We start from the raw sequence: 20,320 nt of genomic DNA on the forward strand, positions 1-20,320 counted from the left end.
AAGTCTCTTTGCACCTTCTCTTTGAGACTCTCCCGGCTCCAAGGCGGGAGATTGAGCACCAGGGGCGCAGAAGGCTGTGACTGAGATGATGGTCTTCATCAGGGGTAAAATGCCACGCGGAGGCCACAGGGGTGTGGAATCTCAGCAGGCCCTAGAAGGCCTAGGTGACGTCATTCTCCACTACAGAAGCATCCGAAGACCAATGGAAACAAGACCTGCTGGCAGAAACTAGCTTTAGGCGCAAAATTCTAGAGGTCAGATTTGAAGACTGTCTTAGTGAAATCTCCAGGGATAAGAGCAGGGGAGGGCTAAGGTTATGCTTCCGGAGTCCGGTGTCAGGTACAGGATTTCTGTCTTGCAGGAGTTGGGAGAGGGTGAGCTAGTCAGGAAGGTTATTAACTAGTCAAAGCTGCATTTCCAGATGAGGTCGTTTTTATATGAAATATACAATTGCCTTGAGGGGTGATGGAGATTAGCAGCCAGCCACCCTTTGGTGCCAATGAGCAAAGCCTCTGCCAAGGGGTGGAAGCCAAGAGATTGTCCTCCCCGAGAGGACAGCGACTCAAGCTGCACCGGGGACCATTGTCACGGGCAGGACCCTTCAGCGCACCTCAGTCCCCTGGTTGTGGGTTGTGACGGATTCAGCTCAGTGGCCTCCCTTCCCGCGCTAAGGCAAACCTCAGGCTAGGACCTAGATCCAGTCATCTTCACCTCTCCCGCTCGCCCCCTGGCAACCCCTCCCCTCCGTCCTCTGCCTTCTGCCGCCGCAAAGGGTTAATCTCTCCTGCGGGTAAAAACAGGTCCGCAGAGTCCCTAACTGGCGACAGATGGGCCACTTTCTTCTGGCCACAAAGGGGCCGGAATGGAGCGCTCCGCGGCATACAAATAGGCGGGTCACGTGGTTCCCGGCTCTTGGCTGGACCGGGGAGACCATATGGCGCATGCCGGGGAGGAAGGAGCAGGGGCGGAGGTACCGTGGGGGCGAGGGGAGTGGTGGCGGCAGGGGCGGGAGGGGAGCGCTGGGGGGGGGGGGGCGGGGGCGGGAGTCGCTCAGCCCGGACGCGTGCGCGATCGCGGGGCTCCGGGACCTGCTGGTTGCTCAGCTCGCGGCCCCGCCCGCGCTCAGCATCAGCAACTCGGCTATATAACCCTAGCGCCGGCGCCACCGGGACACGAGGAATTCGCCCACGCAGAAGGCACGGCGTCCCGAGGCTCCAGGGTTATGAGAACGTCACTGTTCGGGGCCTTTTAACAACAGGTAATTACGATTGTTTTTCCCCCTCTCCCGAGAATAAAAGCAGTAACTGAGGAACTGTTTCTCGGCGCTTTGCATGCGCACATTCGTGGGGCCGGCTGCCGTGGGTTGGGACCAGTGTCCCTCCCCATAATTGCCCACAAGTACTCGCACATAATGAGTCCCAGCACTCAAGTACCCCTGCAGGCTTTCTAATTAAATTTAATTTTTAATAGTAGCGGAGCTTTCGGGAGGTTTGGGGAGGGGGAGTAACTGTGATTATTTGTAAGCGGTTATTTGAAAGTCCCCAAAGCAAACAACCACCTCCCGTTCTCACTCATTCCAGGGAGGGAGCAAGGGAGGGCACCCGGGGCCGGGAGTTTTATTTTGTGCGCTGTTACGAAGGCGCACTGTGCCCGTGAACGCTTTCAGGGCCACGGGGCACACACGTCCTGGAGAAGCGACTGGACTCGAGACGGTTCAGCCGCGATGTGGGGGGAGCGGGAGGAAAGGAAGGGAGGAAGGGACTCCTCCTGCTACCTGTTACTGCCCCAAACTCGCCGAGCCCGCCCGCGGCAGCCTCTGCTGGGACGGACATGCGGCTGTTTCACGGAAGGCTTTTTGCAGTCCTTATTGGAAAAGCGGCACCTTCGCCGCGGCCAGTCGCTGAGCATCGTCATTACTCGATCTTTTAAAGGGAGGTTGGAGGCGAACTTTGAAAAGCCCCAATAAAGAGCGGGCGGCCCTTTCAATGGGCTGTTTATTAGAGAGCAGCCTCCTGCACCTGATCCCCTGCGCGTGGGAGAGCCTCGCTTGGGAGCCAGAGCTTTTGTACAAGGTGGGAATGTGGGGGGGGGGGGGGAGCTGAGAAAGAAAGGCGAGGGGGGATGGAAGACGTGTGCCCCCTTCTGTGGCCAAATGTGTCGTTAATAGGAAAATAATTTGGTGGAAACTACTTTTCCCCCCTCCGTGCGTTGGCTCTCCAATCTCTCCTCTGCATAATCTTCTTAAAAAATCGGGGTCAGTGTTAGTAAATTACGTAATGGCTCTTCAATTTATCTAAACCTCTAAGTACCGAGAAGCCAGAACAGACATGGGCTCAGAAAATTCCATTTCCAAAGTCCTCCTTCCTGTGAGTGGGGAGTGACTTGGGACACATGCAGGAAAACATGGGCTCTGCGTTTGTTTCCACACAGGGCATCCGGCTGGGCAAGCAGGCGCCCTGCACACGGTTGAGCTGGTCACTAGGACACGTCCCCGCAGCCTCCCACGGCAGCCCAGCCCTCCCTACTACGCAGCAGCGAGGCCCGGACGCCAGCACCAAGCTGCCTTTAACTTTTCCGAGAGGCGTCCATTTCCCCGTGCACTTCGGCGCTTTTCTGTTCCTGCGCGTTTCTGCAGCACCGGGGAGAAGGAGCTGAAGGCTCGCCTAGCTTTTAAACAGAGCGGGTGGATTTCTTTCTTTCTTTCTTCTTTCTGCTTGCCTCTCTCCCTGTTGAATACAGGAAGTGCAAACATGACCAAATCATACAGCGAGAGTGGGCTGATGGGCGAGCCCCAGCCCCAAGGCCCCCCAAGCTGGACAGACGAGTGTCTCAGTTCCCAGGACGAGGAACACGAGGCAGACAAGAAGGAGGACGAGCTCGAAGCCATGAATGCAGAGGAGGACTCTCTGAGGAACGGGGGAGAAGAGGAGGACGAAGAGGAGGACCTGGAAGAGGAGGAGGAGGAGGAAGAGGAGGATGATCAAAAGCCCAAGAGACGGGGCCCCAAAAAGAAGAAGATGACCAAGGCGCGCCTGGAGCGCTTTAAATTGAGGCGCATGAAGGCCAACGCCCGCGAGCGCAACCGCATGCACGGGCTGAACGCGGCTCTGGACAACCTGCGCAAGGTGGTCCCCTGCTACTCCAAAACCCAGAAGCTGTCCAAGATCGAGACGCTGCGTCTGGCCAAGAACTACATCTGGGCCCTGTCGGAGATCTTGCGCTCAGGCAAAAGCCCGGACCTGGTGTCCTTCGTACAGACGCTCTGCAAAGGTTTGTCCCAGCCCACCACCAACCTGGTGGCCGGCTGCCTGCAGCTCAACCCCCGGACTTTCCTGCCCGAGCAGAACCCGGACCTGGCCCCGCACCTGCCCGCAGCCAGCGCTTCCTTCCCGGTGCACCCCTACTCGTACCAGTCCCCGGGGCTGCCCAGCCCGCCCTACGGCACCATGGACAGCTCCCACGTCTTTCACGTCAAGCCGCCGCCACACGCCTACAGCGCGGCTCTGGAGCCCTTCTTTGAAAGCCCCCTGACGGACTGCACCAGCCCTTCCTTCGACGGACCCCTCAGCCCTCCGCTCAGCATCAATGGCAACTTCTCTTTCAAACACGAACCATCCACCGAGTTTGAAAAAAATTACGCCTTTACCATGCACTACCCTGCCGCGACCCTGGCAGGGCCCCAAAGCCACGGATCAATCTTCTCCGGTGCCGCTGCCCCTCGCTGCGAGATCCCCATAGACAATATCATGTCTTTCGATAGCCATTCGCATCACGAGCGAGTCATGAGTGCCCAGCTAAACGCCATCTTTCACGACTAGAGGTACACCGGTGTCACCATTCCCGGGAAACGAACCCACTGTGCACACACAGTGACTGTCCTGTTTACAGAAGGCAGCCCTTTTGCTGTGATTGCTGCAAAGTGCAAATACTCAAAGCTTCAAGTGATATATGTATTTATTGTCGTTACTGCCTTTGGAAGAAACAGGGGATCAAAGTTCCTGTTCACCTTGTGTATTGTTTTCTATAGCTCTTCTATTTTAAAGATAATAACAATACAGTGAAGTAAAAAAGGAAACGTGTACCACGAATTTCGTGTAGCTGTATTCAGATCATATTAATTATCTGATCGGGATAAAAAAATCACAAGCAATAATTAGGATCTATGCAATTTTTAAACTAGTAATGGGCCAATTAAAATATATATAAATATATATTTTTCAACCAGCATTTTACTACTTGTTACCTTTCCCATGCTGAATTATTTTGTTGTGATTTTGTACAGAATTTTTAATGACTTTTTATAATGTGGATTTCCTATTTTAAAACCATGCAGCTTCATCAATTTTTATACATATCAGAAAAGTAGAATTATATTTAATTTATACAAAATAATTTAACTAATTTAAACCAGCAGAAAAGTGCTTAGAAAGTTATTGTGTTGCCTTAGCACTTCTTCCTTATCTAATTGTAAAAAGAAAAAAAAATGCACAATTTGAGCAATCCATCTCACTTTAAAATCTTTCCCTTTTCCTAAAATAGAAACCAGACCCATAACACTTAAGAGGATGAAAAAAAAAGAGATGCATTCCTTATCAAAACATATCAATTCATTACTTGCACAAGCTTGTACATACATATTATAAATAAATGCCAACACACACTCCTTTAAATCAAAGGCTGCTTGACTATCACATACAATTTGCACTCTTTCTTTTTAGTCTTTTACTTCTTTGAATTCCATGATTTTATGGAGTGTCTAAAGCTATCGATGTCTCCAGAATCTATAAATGCATGATTTTATACATAGTCAAACAAATGGTGGTGTGTCATCTACTTATGTAATAATCTGAGCCGACATTTATTCAGGTTGTTAACGGTGGGATTTACACCTATGTAGTCAGTTAGTACAGTAGCTTAAATAAAAGTCAAACCATTGATTTCATAATTAGAACAATAGCTGTTGCATGTAAAATGCAGTCCAGAATACGTGCTGTCTGAGATGTGATGCTGGTACTACTGGAATTGACCTGTACTGTAATCTTGTCTGTACTCCTGAGTATTATTGTGTAATGCACAACTTAGAAAACTCTCATGCAGTTGCAATAAAAATAGTATGGAAAATCAGGACAAATGTTTCGTTTCTTCCAAAAGTGGGTTTAAAAGGATAAAATTTCACCTAGGGGACTGACTTCTGTATTTGCTGAGTTAAAAATGTTAAGCCCTGGTTGTGAAATAAAGACTTGAGCTGTCTGTGCTTAGTCCATCATCCTGCTTAGGGAGTCACCCGTGCTTCATAGATAACAAACAGACCCAGCCACTGTTTTATTAAATACTGGGCACAGAGAACCAGGACAAACAACTGGGATACTTCACTTTAAAGCAGTTTTTAATTTTTGGCTTGTGGGTTTGTTTTTAACCATTTTGTTGAAATGATTATTAGAAGTTTCTTTTATTTTAAAGGCATATTTACTTAATTATTAACCAGCAAGACATAAACAACTACCTTAGTTTAATTTGTTTACACATTTAAAATATAAAATTTGAATATTTTCTTAGTGATCTGTTACCTGTACATTCCCCTGAACTAAACAGACTTCTTTCAAAACAGTGCTGTCTCCAAAATTATATGTCTGATATTATAGAGAAATTATTTAATTAATTGAAAAATCCTCAGAAGAGGTGGCATTTTATAATTGTTGTGTTAAGTGCTTGGGAATGACTTCGATAATTGTACCACAAAAGTGTTAGTGAGTTTTTGTACATAAGAATATACTACTCTATACTATTTTAGGGAGGCATATTGCTCCCCAGTCTTCTTGCAGTCTATTTTGGCTTTATAAACATAATATATATGCACCTAAACACACACATGTGCACACACACATGTGCACACACACACACACACACACACACACACACACACAGACGAACTTAACTTCTGTCCATCGGTAAGGCCACTTAAAAAATAGTTTGGCAATTCCCTTCCCACGAGAAATGGCTGACAGTCTTGATTCCTAGGGAAGAGCACTTTGGCAGTTGTACCCTGGCTCTGCTGTGCTTCTCTGATTACTGTCATTAGTAACTCCATTGTTTCTTCTCTGGTTCGGATGCCATGCTGGATGCCCACCTCTCTTGTAAGCATGTTCCTTTAATCTTCTTCTCATTGGTGATTTAAGGGTTCCAGAAAGATGACCTCATTTAGTAAGCTGCTCCAGAAAAATGTGAGTAATCTAATGGACAGGAACAATTAGCCATAGTAATAACACTGCCAGTGGGGCCTCACCAAGCTGTGACAGTAGCAGTAAGGGATATTTCAACGTTCAAAAAAAAAAAATGAGTGTAATTTAAACTACATAATTTAAACATGTTTTCTAGCAGCCTTCATCACACACAGAAATAAATACACTTAACTTGGTCCCAACTTTACCCTAACTGCAGCAATCTCTTTCCAAATGAATCAGGAGTTATTTTGAAATCAAGCTGCTGCTTTCTCTATCCTAGATTCTTCTCACCATTGACTTTAAGAGACATAATGCTAATATTTGAATACTTCCAGCCTCCCAGCGAAGGAAACCATAAAGTGAACACTCAGATCTGATCTCATCTATTAAGCAGCTCAATTTCACCTGTAATTAAAATTAGACATCTCCATGTAAACTCTAAGCTGCTGTCAGAGAACAGAAGAACCAAAAATGGTGTTTCTAGATTCACATTGAAAACAAAAAGCTTGAGAGCGGGTTTCGTTAAAGGTACACATGAAGGATGAAGGTTCTGTTTTACTCTTTTTGTTCTTCATTTTCTGTTTAAAATTTCACTCTAAAGCATAGGGATTCTTTCAGTTAGGCAGGAGTAGCTCACATGCCACCATCTTTTATTCAAAGGCAGGCACAGATGTTCCTTCTGCAGGGGAGGTTTTAATTTATGAAAATGATATTGTTTATGCATGGATGAACTGCATGCACTCCACATAACGCATAGCACTTCCATCTGATCAGAGAAATGCCACCGAACCAGCGCCAATGTCAGAAGCATATTCTACACATTTACTCACTTAAATGTTTAATGAATATTTGGAAGGCATTTTCAAACCATAAGAAATCTTTTAACTTATCTCCTTCATTTATTTTATGAATTGTTAACCATATTCTGAAGAGACTTTTACAGTCTTTATTTTGCTTAATGCTAATATGAAAAGTTTGTTTGGTGAAGAGCAATCAAATAAGAAAAGGAAAAGAAAAAAGGGAAGGGAAGAAGAAAGAAAGAAGAAAGACAGAAAAAGAGAAAGGAATAAAGAACTGCTGATAGCTTTGGCTTTATCAAGAAAAATATTTTTTTGTTGGGCTGTGTGGTGCTTTTTACAGTGTTTGAGATCTGTATTCTTTTTCTTCTTGAGCACTTGCTCTTCCTACCATAGAAAATACTTACATCTCTTTAATGTTAAAACCCCTGGAAAAGTTATTCCGTGAAGAAGATGGCATTTAAAGTTCACAAAGTTCACAGATTATTTCATAGTTGGAGATGAAGTTTAGTTAAATATTTTAATGAGTGTATAATGCGTATGGAATAGGACTACTCCATAAACTTAAGTTTCATTTATATTAATTTCAATTTTATATAATATGCTGTATCTATTTTTAACCATTAAAACATAATTACATGCAACTTTTAATGGCACATCACATATCCAAAATAGCCTTCTATTTTTTAGTTTTATAATATGGTATAGTAAAATGACACTAGAATAAAATTTTAAGAAGTATAATTTATTGACTAAAAAGGTCTTGGTATGTTTTCACCATTTGAACATCTATATAAATTCTTACAAAACTGATCCAACTTCTGCAAGATGCTTCAGCTCTGCAATTACTAAGATGAGCTACGGGTCATTAGCTAACAGTTTGAAACAAGCTGTATAAGTTCCATAATTATATGAGAAATTTAAAGTGAAAATATCTATTAAACAATTAATAAAACTAGATTTCAAAAGCAGAGTAGTTTTGTCCTAATGGGAAATGGAAAACAACAAAGCTGTTTTAGAAATTACACTAAAACCCTCTTGGTTTCTCTCTCTCCCTTTTTTTTAATGCATCCATCTCCTCTTATTTTCTCAAAAATTGTCTAAATAAAAAATTTCAGTTCAAGTAGCCATGAAAAAGCAAAGGAGCCAGTATGACACCTTGTCAATCACTGGGGCCGAGAGCTCATGTTATCCTTGCAAAGAGGCACTTTGGAGTCAGATGAACAGTGATTTGTATGGTGGCATAATCATTGGCTCCTGGCCAGGAATGGTGTTTCAGAGGACCCCATTGTCAGGAGCCATTCAGCTAGAAATCAGCACTGTATACACTCAGAAGTTGAGATCACATGCCTTCCTGTGTCAGGGAGAACTCTTTGCTGGCGCCCGGCTCCTGCACCCTCTCCACATGTGCTAACACTTGGTTCGATGGCTCTGATGGAATTAACAGTGTAGCCAAGCTAGTGGTGTTGACGAGGCCGCAGTCTCGGGGGATTTCTGGATAAATTGCTAGTTTAAGAATGCCTGGAAATGCAGAATATTGTGTTAATGTTGAACTAAGTCTGTAGATACATCAAGTGTGGATTTGTCCACCTACAGACTATTGGGCTATTTACCCAGCTAACTTAGGAAATCTTTTTTTTTTTTTTTTCCATTTTAAAAAGATAATGACAGGAGCCATTTCTATAGGTCCCCGGGTATGAAACAGTCCACAGGGGTAAATCCAATTAAAATGACATGGAGGAAAGAAAGTAGGCACACTCACCTGGTCTCTGTGAGACATTGGTGTTTCTGAAACTGAAAGCCAACTGCTGTAAACTTCATGAGCATGGACAGCTCATTGGGAAGATGGCCTCCCACACGGGGTCAGTGCTCTAGGCCTTCTGCTCATTTGTACCTGGCGTCATCAAAGCTGTCCTGTGTCTTACATCACAGATGAGCAGTGGCAGGAAACTCCCATGTCTGGTGGTCCTGTTCGAAGCTTTCTTCTTTTCCGTTCTTGTTCAAAGCTGCTTCCTCACACAAACCATTTTTGACATTCATCTAATGTAGCCAACACCTTCAACTGCACTCAAAGCACTCAATTGTTGTAGCTCTTTTTTTCTTTTTTTAATATTAGTTACAGTTTATTAACTTTGTAGCCCTGCTGTATCCTACTCCCTCATTCCCTCCCAATCCCATCCTCCCTCCCTCATCTCCTCCCTGCCCTTTCTCAAGTCCATTGATAGGGGAGGACCTCCTCCCCTTTCATCTGACCCTGGTTTATCAGGTATCTTCAGGACTGGCTGAAAAGTCCTCCTCTGTGGCCTAGCAGGGCTGCTCTTCCCTCAGGGGAGGGGGAGGTCAAAGAGCCTGCCATTGAGTTCCTGTCAGAAATAGTCCCTTGTTCTCCTTACTAAAGAACCCACTTGGATACTGAGCTACCATGGGCTACATTTGAGCAGAGGTTCTAGGTTATATCCACACATGGTCCTTGGTTGGAGAATCAGTCTCACAAAAGACACCTGTGCCCAGATATATTTGGTCCTTGTGGAGTTCCTCTCCTCTCCAGATCATATTAACTTCCCCTTCTTTCTTATGATTCCCTGCACTCTGTGGAAGGTTTGGTTATGAGTCTTAGCATCTACTTTGATACACTGCTAGACAGAGTCTTTCAGAGGCCCTCTGCAGTAGGCTCCTGTCCTGTTACTTGTTTTTTCCTACATCCAATGTCCATCCCATTTGTCTTTCTAATTGAGGATTGATCCTCTTAACTGGGGTCCTCTTTGTTTATCTTCTTTAGGTGTACAGATTTTAGCATGCTTATCTTATATGTCTATATAAGTGAATATATACTGTGTGTGTCTTTCTGTTTCTGAGATACCTCACTCAGGATGATTTTTTCTAGGTTCCACCATTTGCCTGCAAATGTCATGATTTCCTTGTTTTTAATTGCTGAGTAGTAGTCCATTGTGTAAAAGTACCACAATTTCTGTAACCATTCCTCAACTGAGGGACATCTGGGTTGTTTCCAGGTTCTGGCTATTACGAATAAAGCTGCTATGAACATGGTTGAGCAAATGTCCTTGTTGTGTACTTGAGCAACTTTTGGATATATGCCCAGAAGTGGTATAGCTCTTTTTTTTGCCATAGTTTTTTTTTTTTTTCTATCTAGTGTTTTCTATTTGTTTGTTGAGGTTTTTCTAAACTACCCATCTCTTCGTACAGACTATGGGCTTCTCCAGAAGAGGGACCTTGTATTTTTCACTTGCTGCTGTTATCCTAGTGCATAGAGACCTAGGAGAGCTTTAGTGAATATTAATTGTCCAAGAAACCAAACTATAGCTCTGATGCTGAAGCCTGTTGTCTGGATCACAGTGCTATAAATCACTCTGTTGAGAATGGCCTGTACCACAAATGAGTCTCGTCCTAATGATTGTTAGTTTTATAAAAGAGAACAAGTGTAACCAATCTCTCATGATACTGCATGGTGCCAAATTTCCTCTCCCTGTTGAGAATCAGAAATCCTGAGTTAACAGTCTTCTGTCTCTTCTTTCTTATTTACTGTTTGATTCATCCATCTATTTTTACACTATTTGGTACAGTATAATTTGGGCTTGGATAAAAGAAAGGTTAAAGTACTATAGGCTGTCTTCAGACCAGGCTTTTTCTCTCACATATTAGGATTTCTCTTAATTTCATGCTAACTTTTTCTCTTTTTTATTTTTTTTCTCTTTTTATCTTCCAGCCATTCCTCATTCTATATTTAGGGCTGTGTAAAATTATATTAACCCATAATTTCTCCTTTAAAATGCTCAATTCATAAACTTATCACCACTGTTTCTGTAGTGTTCTCTCTCAGTGATGTCAGTTAAGGCTGCAGTGACGTCAATGGACAAAATTCATAGTGTTTAAGGGAACTGTTAATTCCTTTCCACTGGTGTTTGTAATGATTGAGGTTTGTCTGCTCATCATAGGGAATTATGGAGCTATAATCTGCTGTAGGCTTTCAACACATGACTAAGAATATTCACACCCAACAACTGAGAAGAGAGAGGTAGAAACAGAGTGGGGAAACATCACTGGTTGACGATAACAAAGTCCATTTCCTGTGTCATTTAATAGATGACAATAAATAACAATAATATCAAATACATATAATATATAATAAATTCTTAATAGTGACATTTACATTTCTTTACTAAAGAAGTCAAGGTTGCTTCTATGCATATTTTTAATGATAACGAGAAATTTTGGTTAAAGGACATCCATTTCAATGTACTTTGACTTGTACAATGTACTTTTGTACTTTGAGTGTATTTGTATTAAACACATAGATCTTTACTCTCTGATCAGTTGACAGTACATTTATCTTTATATTTTATCTGTCTGTCTACCTATATCTGTCTATCTGTCTATAGATCCATCTATCTATTTACCTATCTATATTAGTACGAGGAAATACCATCTCTCCACAGATAATTAAGCTGTAAGATGAAACTTGAGATGATGTCATTTGGATCGGGGTGAGCCCCAGATGCAATCACTAATGTCCTTGTAAAAGGACAGGATATACAAAAACACAGCACATAGAGATAACAGCAGGTGACGATAAAGATTTGAGCAATGCATTTATGACCTAGGGGACTGTGGGGACCTTGGACCACAGCTAGCGGCTAGAAGGCATTATTTCAGAATCTCTAGGAAGGAAACAATCCTACCAGCATCTCATTTCAGACTTTGGCCATCAGAGCAGTAATACATTGCAGTTGTTTAAGACGCTTGGTTTGTGGTGCTTCATTGTAGTATCCCCGTGAAGCTAAACTATATGGTAAAGCCTGCTCCAAACTGGTGTTAAATATATCTAAGTATAGGAACGTTAATTCAAATTATCCTCAAAATGTCACAAGTGCATCACACACGTGTTGCTACACACGCTACACACACATGTGTTACAAACACAAGTTAGTAAGCTGCTGCTAAAGTCTGATTCAAATTGGTCGCAAGTACACGGAAGTACAGAAAAGTTCATCCAAGTTATTTTGAAAATGTTACAGTAGTCACATGTGTGTCACCGCCAGAATATGTTAGTTGATTCTTGACTAGACTGGCAAATAGTAGCTATTTAGTAACTACCTGGATTACAAAAAAGTTGCAGGGCATTTTATTCACATGAGTGAAACTGAACGGATTTTTATATTTAATGGAGGGTGATTTAAAAATCCCTTTGTCATATTTTATATCAGCTATTATCTAATCTTCATAGGAAATTTATATTTGTGGGACAGCATGGATTCTACTACATAAAGCCTCTGTGGAAAGGTCACATTTACATAGTTTCACAAACATCTAACACACAATTTTGTGCCTTTTTTTTTTTTAATGCTTGTAGTCCTAATGAATTTAAATGCCACAACTTTTCAAAGTTCTGTCTCTGTTTCTGGGTTATTTGGGGTCTTCAGTCCATTATTATCTTTCAAGCTTGAAATTGGGGTGCTAAACATCTACTCTGTTATGGAGGGCTCTGCATCGGTTTATGTGGCTGCTCTGATTGCTCTGAACACAAGTTGGTAAGCTGTTGACACCATCTCTACAGCTGCCTCCTCTTCCTCCTCTTCTTCCTCTTTCCCCTTCTCCTTCCTCTTTCCTCCTCCTCTTCTTTTCTCCCTCCTCTGCCTCTTCTTGAAATTCACTCAGAAGTTTGGCTGCTCTATCCTTCTGAAACTCATGTTTTATTTTTTGTTTGTTTGTTTTGATTTGCTTTTAGAGACAGGGTCTCACTCTGTGTTACTGGCTGTTCTAGAATTTGCTTTTGTGTAGGAGGCATGGAAATTTTTGTAATCTCAGATAGACACTAGGGAAACCAGAAATTTAAACTCAGAGGCTTGTCTCCTCAAATGGAGACAATGTATTGTCTCTTTTTTTTTCCAGAAGGATCGAGTGGAGGTAGTTAATAGCCTTGTGTAAGCTATCTGCATGCGAAAGCCTTCACAAGACCCTTCCTAAGACCCTTAAGATGTCTCCTGTAGTCAACCGATAGAACCCATGTTTATGGAAGATAACACATGTACTTAACAAAGAATTTCGATGTGCGCCCAAGATTGAGTTAATATCACCAGGAAACTTTCCAAAACTGTTCTGTGCTTAAATATGCCTAAAATAAATGCCTAGTGTCAGACTCTTGAAGTTTGAACCAATACTGGGTAGTGAGTCATGATGAACTGGACATCCTTTTTTTTCCTCACACAGATTGTTGCTCTGCTGGCCACTGTGTTTGGAGAGACCCCCACAGTTTTGCAGGTGAGGCTGGCCTTGGACTCATAGATATCTACCTGCGTCTGCCTACCAAGTACTAGGATTAAGGATCTGTGGTACATTGTAATACTTCTTTAAATCTTTGTTTTAAGAGAGTTCACAGTTCTTTCTAGTTTCCTGCTCACATACACTATTGAGGAGGTGAATATTGTTTTAAGCCAGTGGAGAATTTGAAAATAAAACCACATCTTAACTGCCCCCTTCCCCCTATTGGTGGCTAAAGTTGTTTGATTTGGGGGGATGAAATGTGGTGCAAGAAGACTTCCCTGGGACTTCCAGCAAAGAAATAGACAAATGCCAACAGTTGAGCCAGGGCTTCAGGCATGGCAGACACGTACTCCTTCAATGAACTGTAGCTCCGTTCCTTTTTTATTCTATTTTGAAACAAGCTTTTACTAAGTTGACCTAGCTGGCTTTGGTTTTTTCTGTAGCCTCTGCAGGCCCTGGCCACGACCGTCATACTGTCTGGAGGGTTGTAAGGCCTCTGCCACCATGCCTGGCTGAAACTCACTCTTTAAATGATTATTGTCCCTACATACCTATACACATGTATGCACAATATATAAAGACAATTAGCTGAGCCCGTGTTATTGTTTGTGTGTATCTGATTCAGTGCTGATCATTTTGTGTTGGATGATGGCCAATCAGGAGAGGCTAATTCCCCCTGTCTTATCCGTTGCCTATAGTTCTTTGTCTAATGATAGGACGGTGACATTTCTCACCATTTTTACCTACTTATCTGCCACTAAAGAATAAACAGTCTGCAATAGACATAGAATTAGAAAAACAATTAGCTTTACATCCCACTTCATGACTCATTTTTTTCCAAATTTTTATTTTTTATATTAATTACAGTTTATTAACTTTGTATCCCAGCTGTAACCCCCTCCTTTATTCCCTCCCAATCCCACTCTTCCTCATCTCCTTCCTGCCCCTCTCTAAGTCCACTGATAGAGGAGGTCCTCCTCCCCTTCCATCTGACTCTAATTTATCAGGTCTCATCAGGGCTGGTTGCATTGTCTTCTTCCTTCTGTGGCCTAGCAAGGCTACTCCTCCCTCGTGTGGGAGGGAGATCAAAGAGCCAGCCACTGAGTTCATGTCATAGACAGTCCCTGTTTCCCTTACTAGGGTAACCCCCTTGGATACCGAACTGCCATGGGCTACTTCTGAGCAGGGGTTCTAGGTTGGTCCTTGGTTGGAGAATCACTCTCAGAAAAGACCCCTGTGCCCAGATATATTGGTCCTTGTAGAGCTCCTGTCCTCTCCAGATTTTACTAAATCCCCATTCTTTCATATGATTCCCTGTACTCTGCCCAGGGTTTGATTATGAGTCTCAGCATCTGCTTTGATACATTGCTAGGTAGAGTCTTTCAGAGGCCATCTGTGGTAGGCTTCTGACCTGTTTCTTCTTTTCTCCTACTTCCAATGTCCATCCCAGTTGACTTTCTAAGTGGGGATTGATCATCTTACCCATGGTCCTCCTTCTTGTTTAGCTTCTTTAGGTGTACAGATTTTAGTATATTTATTCTGTCTTATAGGTCTAGTACCCACTTATATGTGAGTATATACTGTGTGTGTCTTTCTGCTTCTGGGATACTTCACTCAGGATGGTCTTTTCTAGATCCCACCATTTGCCTGCAAATTTCATTATTTCCTTGTTTTTAATTGCTGAGTAGTATTCCATTGTGTAAATGTACCACAACTTCTGTATCCATTCTTCCGTTGAGGGAATTCTGGGTTGTTTCCAGGTTCTGGCTATTAGGAATAAAGTTGCTACAAACATGGTTTGATCTGTCCTGCAGGTCTGTCACCAGAGATTGTGAATGGCAGAGTGGGAATGAAAAAGGGGACAAGGGCGAGAGAAATGAAGACCAAGGCAGTATCTCTGATCAAAGTCTCCGTTTATTAATTTTAGTATATCTTTTATATGAGCATGGCGAAAGAAATGTAATTGCCTTTGGCAGGGTTACTAAGTGACTAGAAATCACAGGATGGCCCACCAAGATGTGCTAATAATGGTTGTTTGGAAAGTTCCTCAGAAGAGTTACCTAGGAAGCCCTGAGGGAGAGGAGGATTTAAGGTATTTCAGGAAGATGATCTTATAAAAAGCTCCAGGTCAGCCAGGAATGCACTATCATATCCGGGTAGTAGGCTGGTCAAGCCAGATGCCAAAATTCAGGGGGCAGCAAGGTGCCAGAAGATCCACGACAATGGTTGAGCAAATGTCCTTGTTGTGTACTTGAGCAACTTTTGGATATATGCCTAGGAGTGGTATAGCTGGATCTTGAGGAAACACTATTCCTAATTGTATGAGAAAGTGCCAGATTGATTTCCAAAGTGGTTGTACAAGTTTACATTCCCACCAGCAATGGAGGAGGGTTCCCCTTTCTCCACAACCTCTCCAGCATGTGTTGTCACTTGAGTTTTTGATCTTAGCCATTCTGATGGGTATAAGGTGAAATCTCAGGGTTGTTTTGATTTGTATCTCCCTGATGGCTAAAGACGTTGAGAATTTCTTTAAGTGTTTCTCTGCTATTCTATATTTCTCTACAGAGAATTCTCTGTTTAGCTCTGTACCACATTTTTTAATTGGATTGCTTGATTTGTTGCTTTTTATCTTTAGTTCTTTATATATTCTGGATGTTAGCCCTCTGTCAGATAAAGGGTTGGTGAAGATCCTTTCCCAGTCTATAGGTTGTGGTTTTGTTCTCATGACAGTGTCATGACTCATTTTTAAAAGCTCTGGATAAACTATGGAATGATGTAAAGCTACACACACACACACACACACACACACACACACACACACACACAGAGAGAGAGAGAGAGAGAGAGAGAGAGAGAGAGAGAGAGAGAGAGAGAGGCCTATCTGCACAAAATCCAGCAACCCCACTGGAAATACAAGGCAGGCGTGGGAGTCCATCGTGGATGTTTTGCAGGCAGCCAAATACCAGTGTATTCAATTAACAATCCATGGAGCAGAGCCACACAGCTGGGTCCAGCCAACTCACAGAATCATGAGAGATAAAAATTGTCATTGTTTCAAGTCAAAATACTTGAAGGTGATTATGCAGTGGTAGAAAAATCTAGACAACCTGGAAGAAAGAGACCACCTGGAACTGTTGGTTACCTTCCTAGTTATTATCTTTCTCTGTGCTGTTGTTTTTTGTCAACCTGACAGACCTGGACATATCTAGAAAGATGGAATCTCTACTGAGCAATGACCTCTGTTGGCCTCCCTGTGGCATGACTGGGTGGCATTTTCCTGACTGTGGACTGCTGTAGGTCATCCCGCCTGTGGCAACGGTCCTGCGAGGTGTTGGAAAGCAAGCTGATGCAGCTGCTAAGGGTCCCTTTCCATGTCCTCTGCTTTGGTTCCTGCCTTGGCTTTTTACAATGAGGATCTGTGATCAGCAAATACAAGACAAACATAATCTTTCCTCCTCAAGCTGCTCTTGGCCATGGTCTTTACCTCAGGACTAGACAACCTCCAACTTCTTTCTGGATATCAGCTGTTCTCATTTTCTCCCTGAAACCTGAAGACATGTTTCCTAGGCTCCCAGAGCACAGCTTTACTACCTGATGCTAATTTGAAGTACTTGAGAGGAAATGTGATAGGTGGGATTTTGAAAAGTACTTTCTTCTCAGAAAGAATGGTGTGTGTGTGAGGAGCTGGCTCAAGGAAGAGCTGCCTTTCTCCTCCTCTTCACTCCTCTTCTTGGACACTTTTGTGAAGAATGTTTGACAGCAGCATCCCAGGAAGTATCGTGGAGCTGCCAGTGGAGACCTGGCTGCCTTGTAGAAACAGCAAGGTGGAGCACTGCAAAGCCCTTTCTTTCTAGGCGACATCACGTAGGGTGAGGCAATGCGGCAACACTCAGACTGGGACCACTTGAGAAATATTATCTTCTCTGCGAGAAATGCAATCTCAGCTGCATGAGTCGTCGACAGAGATTCAGAATGGTGAGACACAATGGAGCGATCCGAAAGCCACCTAGTTCCGTACAAACTGCTGCCTGTGTGCCAGCAGGAGCAAGTAGCTGATTCCAACAGTGAGGAGAGAAACTTATTTTTTTTTCTTGATTTCATTTAGTGTAGCAAATGAGGAGAGGTTTGTGACTTTAACTGCCTGCTTACACCAGTGTGCCTGGTTACACCTAATTTAAGATCCTGCAGTGAGGCATTGCTGACAGTTGCTGTGAGATGCTTCAAACTCTTTCCTCTCAGAGGAAATAAATGTGTTTGGAGATTTTACTTGTAGTTTATAAGTTTCAGGACCAACTGCAGAGGGATTTTGAGAGAAGGGAAAAGGGACCCACCCTTCCTCCCTTTGCTGCTTTGGGTCACTGCCCACTGAGAAGCCGGAAATCACATGGTGTGAGATGTGTCCTAGAAGGTAGCTGAGCGATCCGTCTTCAAGAGCTACAAGATGAGGGGGAGTGGGAACCTGGCACGTGTAGAAAATGTGATATTCTGACATGATGGGATTCTAGGATCTGTTCTATTTTTTCTCTGAAATTGTTGTAGGGACATATGGCCCTCTACCTTGTAGGCAGCAGGAGCCACAGTGGCAGGAACATTCTGACAAAATCTCCACTCAGCAGGAGAAGGAAGTGCTCCCTGAGACACCTTGACAATGGGCCCATAGAGCATCAGGGATAACTGAGAGGTGGACATGACCCAAAGTGACCTCACTCCAAATGCATGTTGATGTGCAGAAATAAATACCGACCTCTGCCATGAATCTTTCTATTATTCCTATCCACGAGGCATAATATGTTTAGTGAGGTCAGAACTGCAATTTTAAAATTCGTTTATTCATCAGCACAGTCAGCCTCATTATTGAACATCTGTTATATTTAAAGGCAAGGAGACTAAAAGAGCCAACAGGGCCCTTGCAGACAGGCTTGCAAAGACTGATGCACCAACCAAGGACCATGCATGGTGAGGACCTAGAACTGTTGCTCAGATGTAGCCTATAGTCAGCTTAGTCTCCATGGGGGTTTCCTAGTAAGGGGAGCAGGGACTGTCTCTGACATGGCCTCTGTTACCCAGTCTTTTATCATTCCTCCTGGCAGGGTGACCTTGTCAGGCCACAGAGGAAGAAGATGCAGGCAGTCCTGATGAGACTTGATAGGCTGGGGTCAGATGGTAGGTAAGGAGGGCTCCCCTTTCTGTGAACAAGAGGAGGGAGATGGGGGAAATGAAGGAGGAGGATGAGTGGCATCAGGAGGAGACAAAGGAGGGAGCTACAATCCTGATAGAAAGAGAATAAATTATAAAGTATGATAATGTATTAAAATTATTATTATTACATGCATGCGTGTGTGTGTGTGTGTGTGTGTGTGTGTGTGTGTGTATAGGACACAGGACAATATTGGGGGTCAGTTCACAGCTTCCCTCCTGTTGAGGCTCTCCACCTTCATCCTGCTGCCACACTGCATACCCAAGCCTCCCTGGCTCACACGCTTCTGCGCAATCCTTACTTTTCAGCCTCATGACTCACCACACGAGTGCTAGGAGGACAGAGGTGTGTTAGTGCACCTGACCTCACATTTGTTTTGAGGATCTGAACTGAGGTCATCAGGGTTTCACAGGCAGCAAATGGTTTTGCCCACTAAGCCATTTCCTTCATCCCAAAAGCATTATTTTGAGCACAAGAGATAGATTTATAAGTAGGGGAAACTAGGTCACTGAGAGCTAAGGTAGGAAGCTGATAGAAGAATGAGTAGAAAGTAAAATTAAAACCTTAAAATCGGGGCTATGGCCAGTGCCCTGGGCTGCCTGATAGAACTTGAAGGTAAGTCTGATTGCTGAAGACACTGCACACTTCAGACTCAAGATTTCAAGAAATTGAGCTGAAATTGACCTGGAAGCCTCTTACCTGAGTGTTAGCTCTAAGAGGTCAGAAGGGCAATGCGGCTTGCCAGGAGAGAAGCAATTGGTAGTCTTGCCTGGCTGTAAAGCCCAAGGGCCCCAGCAATGACTGGGCTACTGAGATATCTCTAATGGTGCAATAATGGCAATTTTATCTTCGGGATTAACCAACAGATGGCTAATTGTACTTTAGCCTGCTCAGTAGGAGGAAACTCGTGCCTGTTGCTGTAAACTCAGCTAACTACCTGTGTCTAGAGAGGCCATAGACTCCAGAAGGGAACCCACTACAGCCCCAAACAGTATAGTGTCTGTTTTCTAAATGCTTGTCTTTATACTCACAGATACATATAGCTCTCACTCCCCATCAAAGAAGCTTGTTTTCACAACAGACAGAAACTATTACCAGATACACAACTGGTCAAAGTGCACAGGCAGCTGGGGGTCGGTGTCCAACTGCTATGTTTGTAATTCACCCCCTACAACTAATGCTCAGGGAAAATCTCAGAGAGGAGGGTGGAAAGATTGTAAGATCCAGAGGCGCAGTACACCTGCTGCTAGGTAGTGTCTCCCGCATCCTGGGAAGCTACCCTTCTGAAAGCTCAACAATATGATCATCTAAACACCAACAAAATGACAACACCACTTGAAATGCCAACGTAGCCAGGGGAAATCACATTGTCCCATTCTCTAATATAGTTTTGCAGGTAGTCCAGGCAACTAAGTTTCCTCCAGGGACGAACTCATGTAGAGGTTGTTCAATCCCAAGTGATATGCATGTGCACATGATTAAAGTACACATGTAACAGTAATAGTTACAGAAGAGCTCAGAATCTGGGAGGGATAGGGAGACACAGAAGGAGCTATAAGGAAGAAGGAAACAAGAGCAGTCTAGATATCCTGCTCACATATGACGTCCTCAAGAAACTTATTTTCAAAAAATCAATTCGGAGGGAGGGAGGGTGGGACTGGGGGAGTTGAGGAAGGGTGCTTCAATTGGGATATCTAATGAATAAGCTGTGAAGAAAACAATTTTTAAAAAGTCAATTCCAGCGGTGCACAGTAGAAAGCAAGAGTGAAGATGTTGCTATGGAGTAGGGCGTCAACATTTACTCAGCCAGAAAATCTGTCCTTTTG

The 20,320-nt window shown here is 43.4% G+C and overlaps 1 protein-coding gene across 2 annotated transcripts; it reads left to right on the forward strand.

Moving 5' to 3' along the window:
* Positions 1-1,100: 1,100 nt before the first annotated feature.
* On the forward strand, positions 1,101-5,124 carry Neurod1 (neuronal differentiation 1). Of its 2 annotated transcripts, none has more exons than XM_021643326.2 (2): positions 1,101-1,258; positions 2,431-5,124. In XM_021643326.2, the coding sequence occupies exon 2, from the start codon at positions 2,751-2,753 to the stop codon at positions 3,816-3,818; it is 1,068 nt and encodes a 355-aa protein (XP_021499001.1). In that variant the 5' UTR covers positions 1,101-1,258; positions 2,431-2,750; the 3' UTR covers positions 3,819-5,124. The 2 variants fall into 2 exon arrangements, with proteins under 2 accessions (XP_021499001.1, XP_060246380.1); XM_060390397.1 differs by having other exon boundaries at positions 1,102-1,258; positions 2,740-5,124.
* Positions 5,125-20,320: the final 15,196 nt, after the last annotated feature.

Source organism: Meriones unguiculatus, chromosome 8, assembly GCF_030254825.1.
Source record: "Meriones unguiculatus strain TT.TT164.6M chromosome 8, Bangor_MerUng_6.1, whole genome shotgun sequence".
NCBI classification, from domain to species: domain Eukaryota; kingdom Metazoa; phylum Chordata; class Mammalia; order Rodentia; family Muridae; genus Meriones; species Meriones unguiculatus.

What these genes read in the sequence shown, in the direction of transcription:
- Neurod1 (XM_021643326.2), top strand. Translation starts at nt 2,751, where the DNA reads ATGACCAAATCATACAGCGAGAGTGGGCTGATGGGCGAGCCCCAGCCC.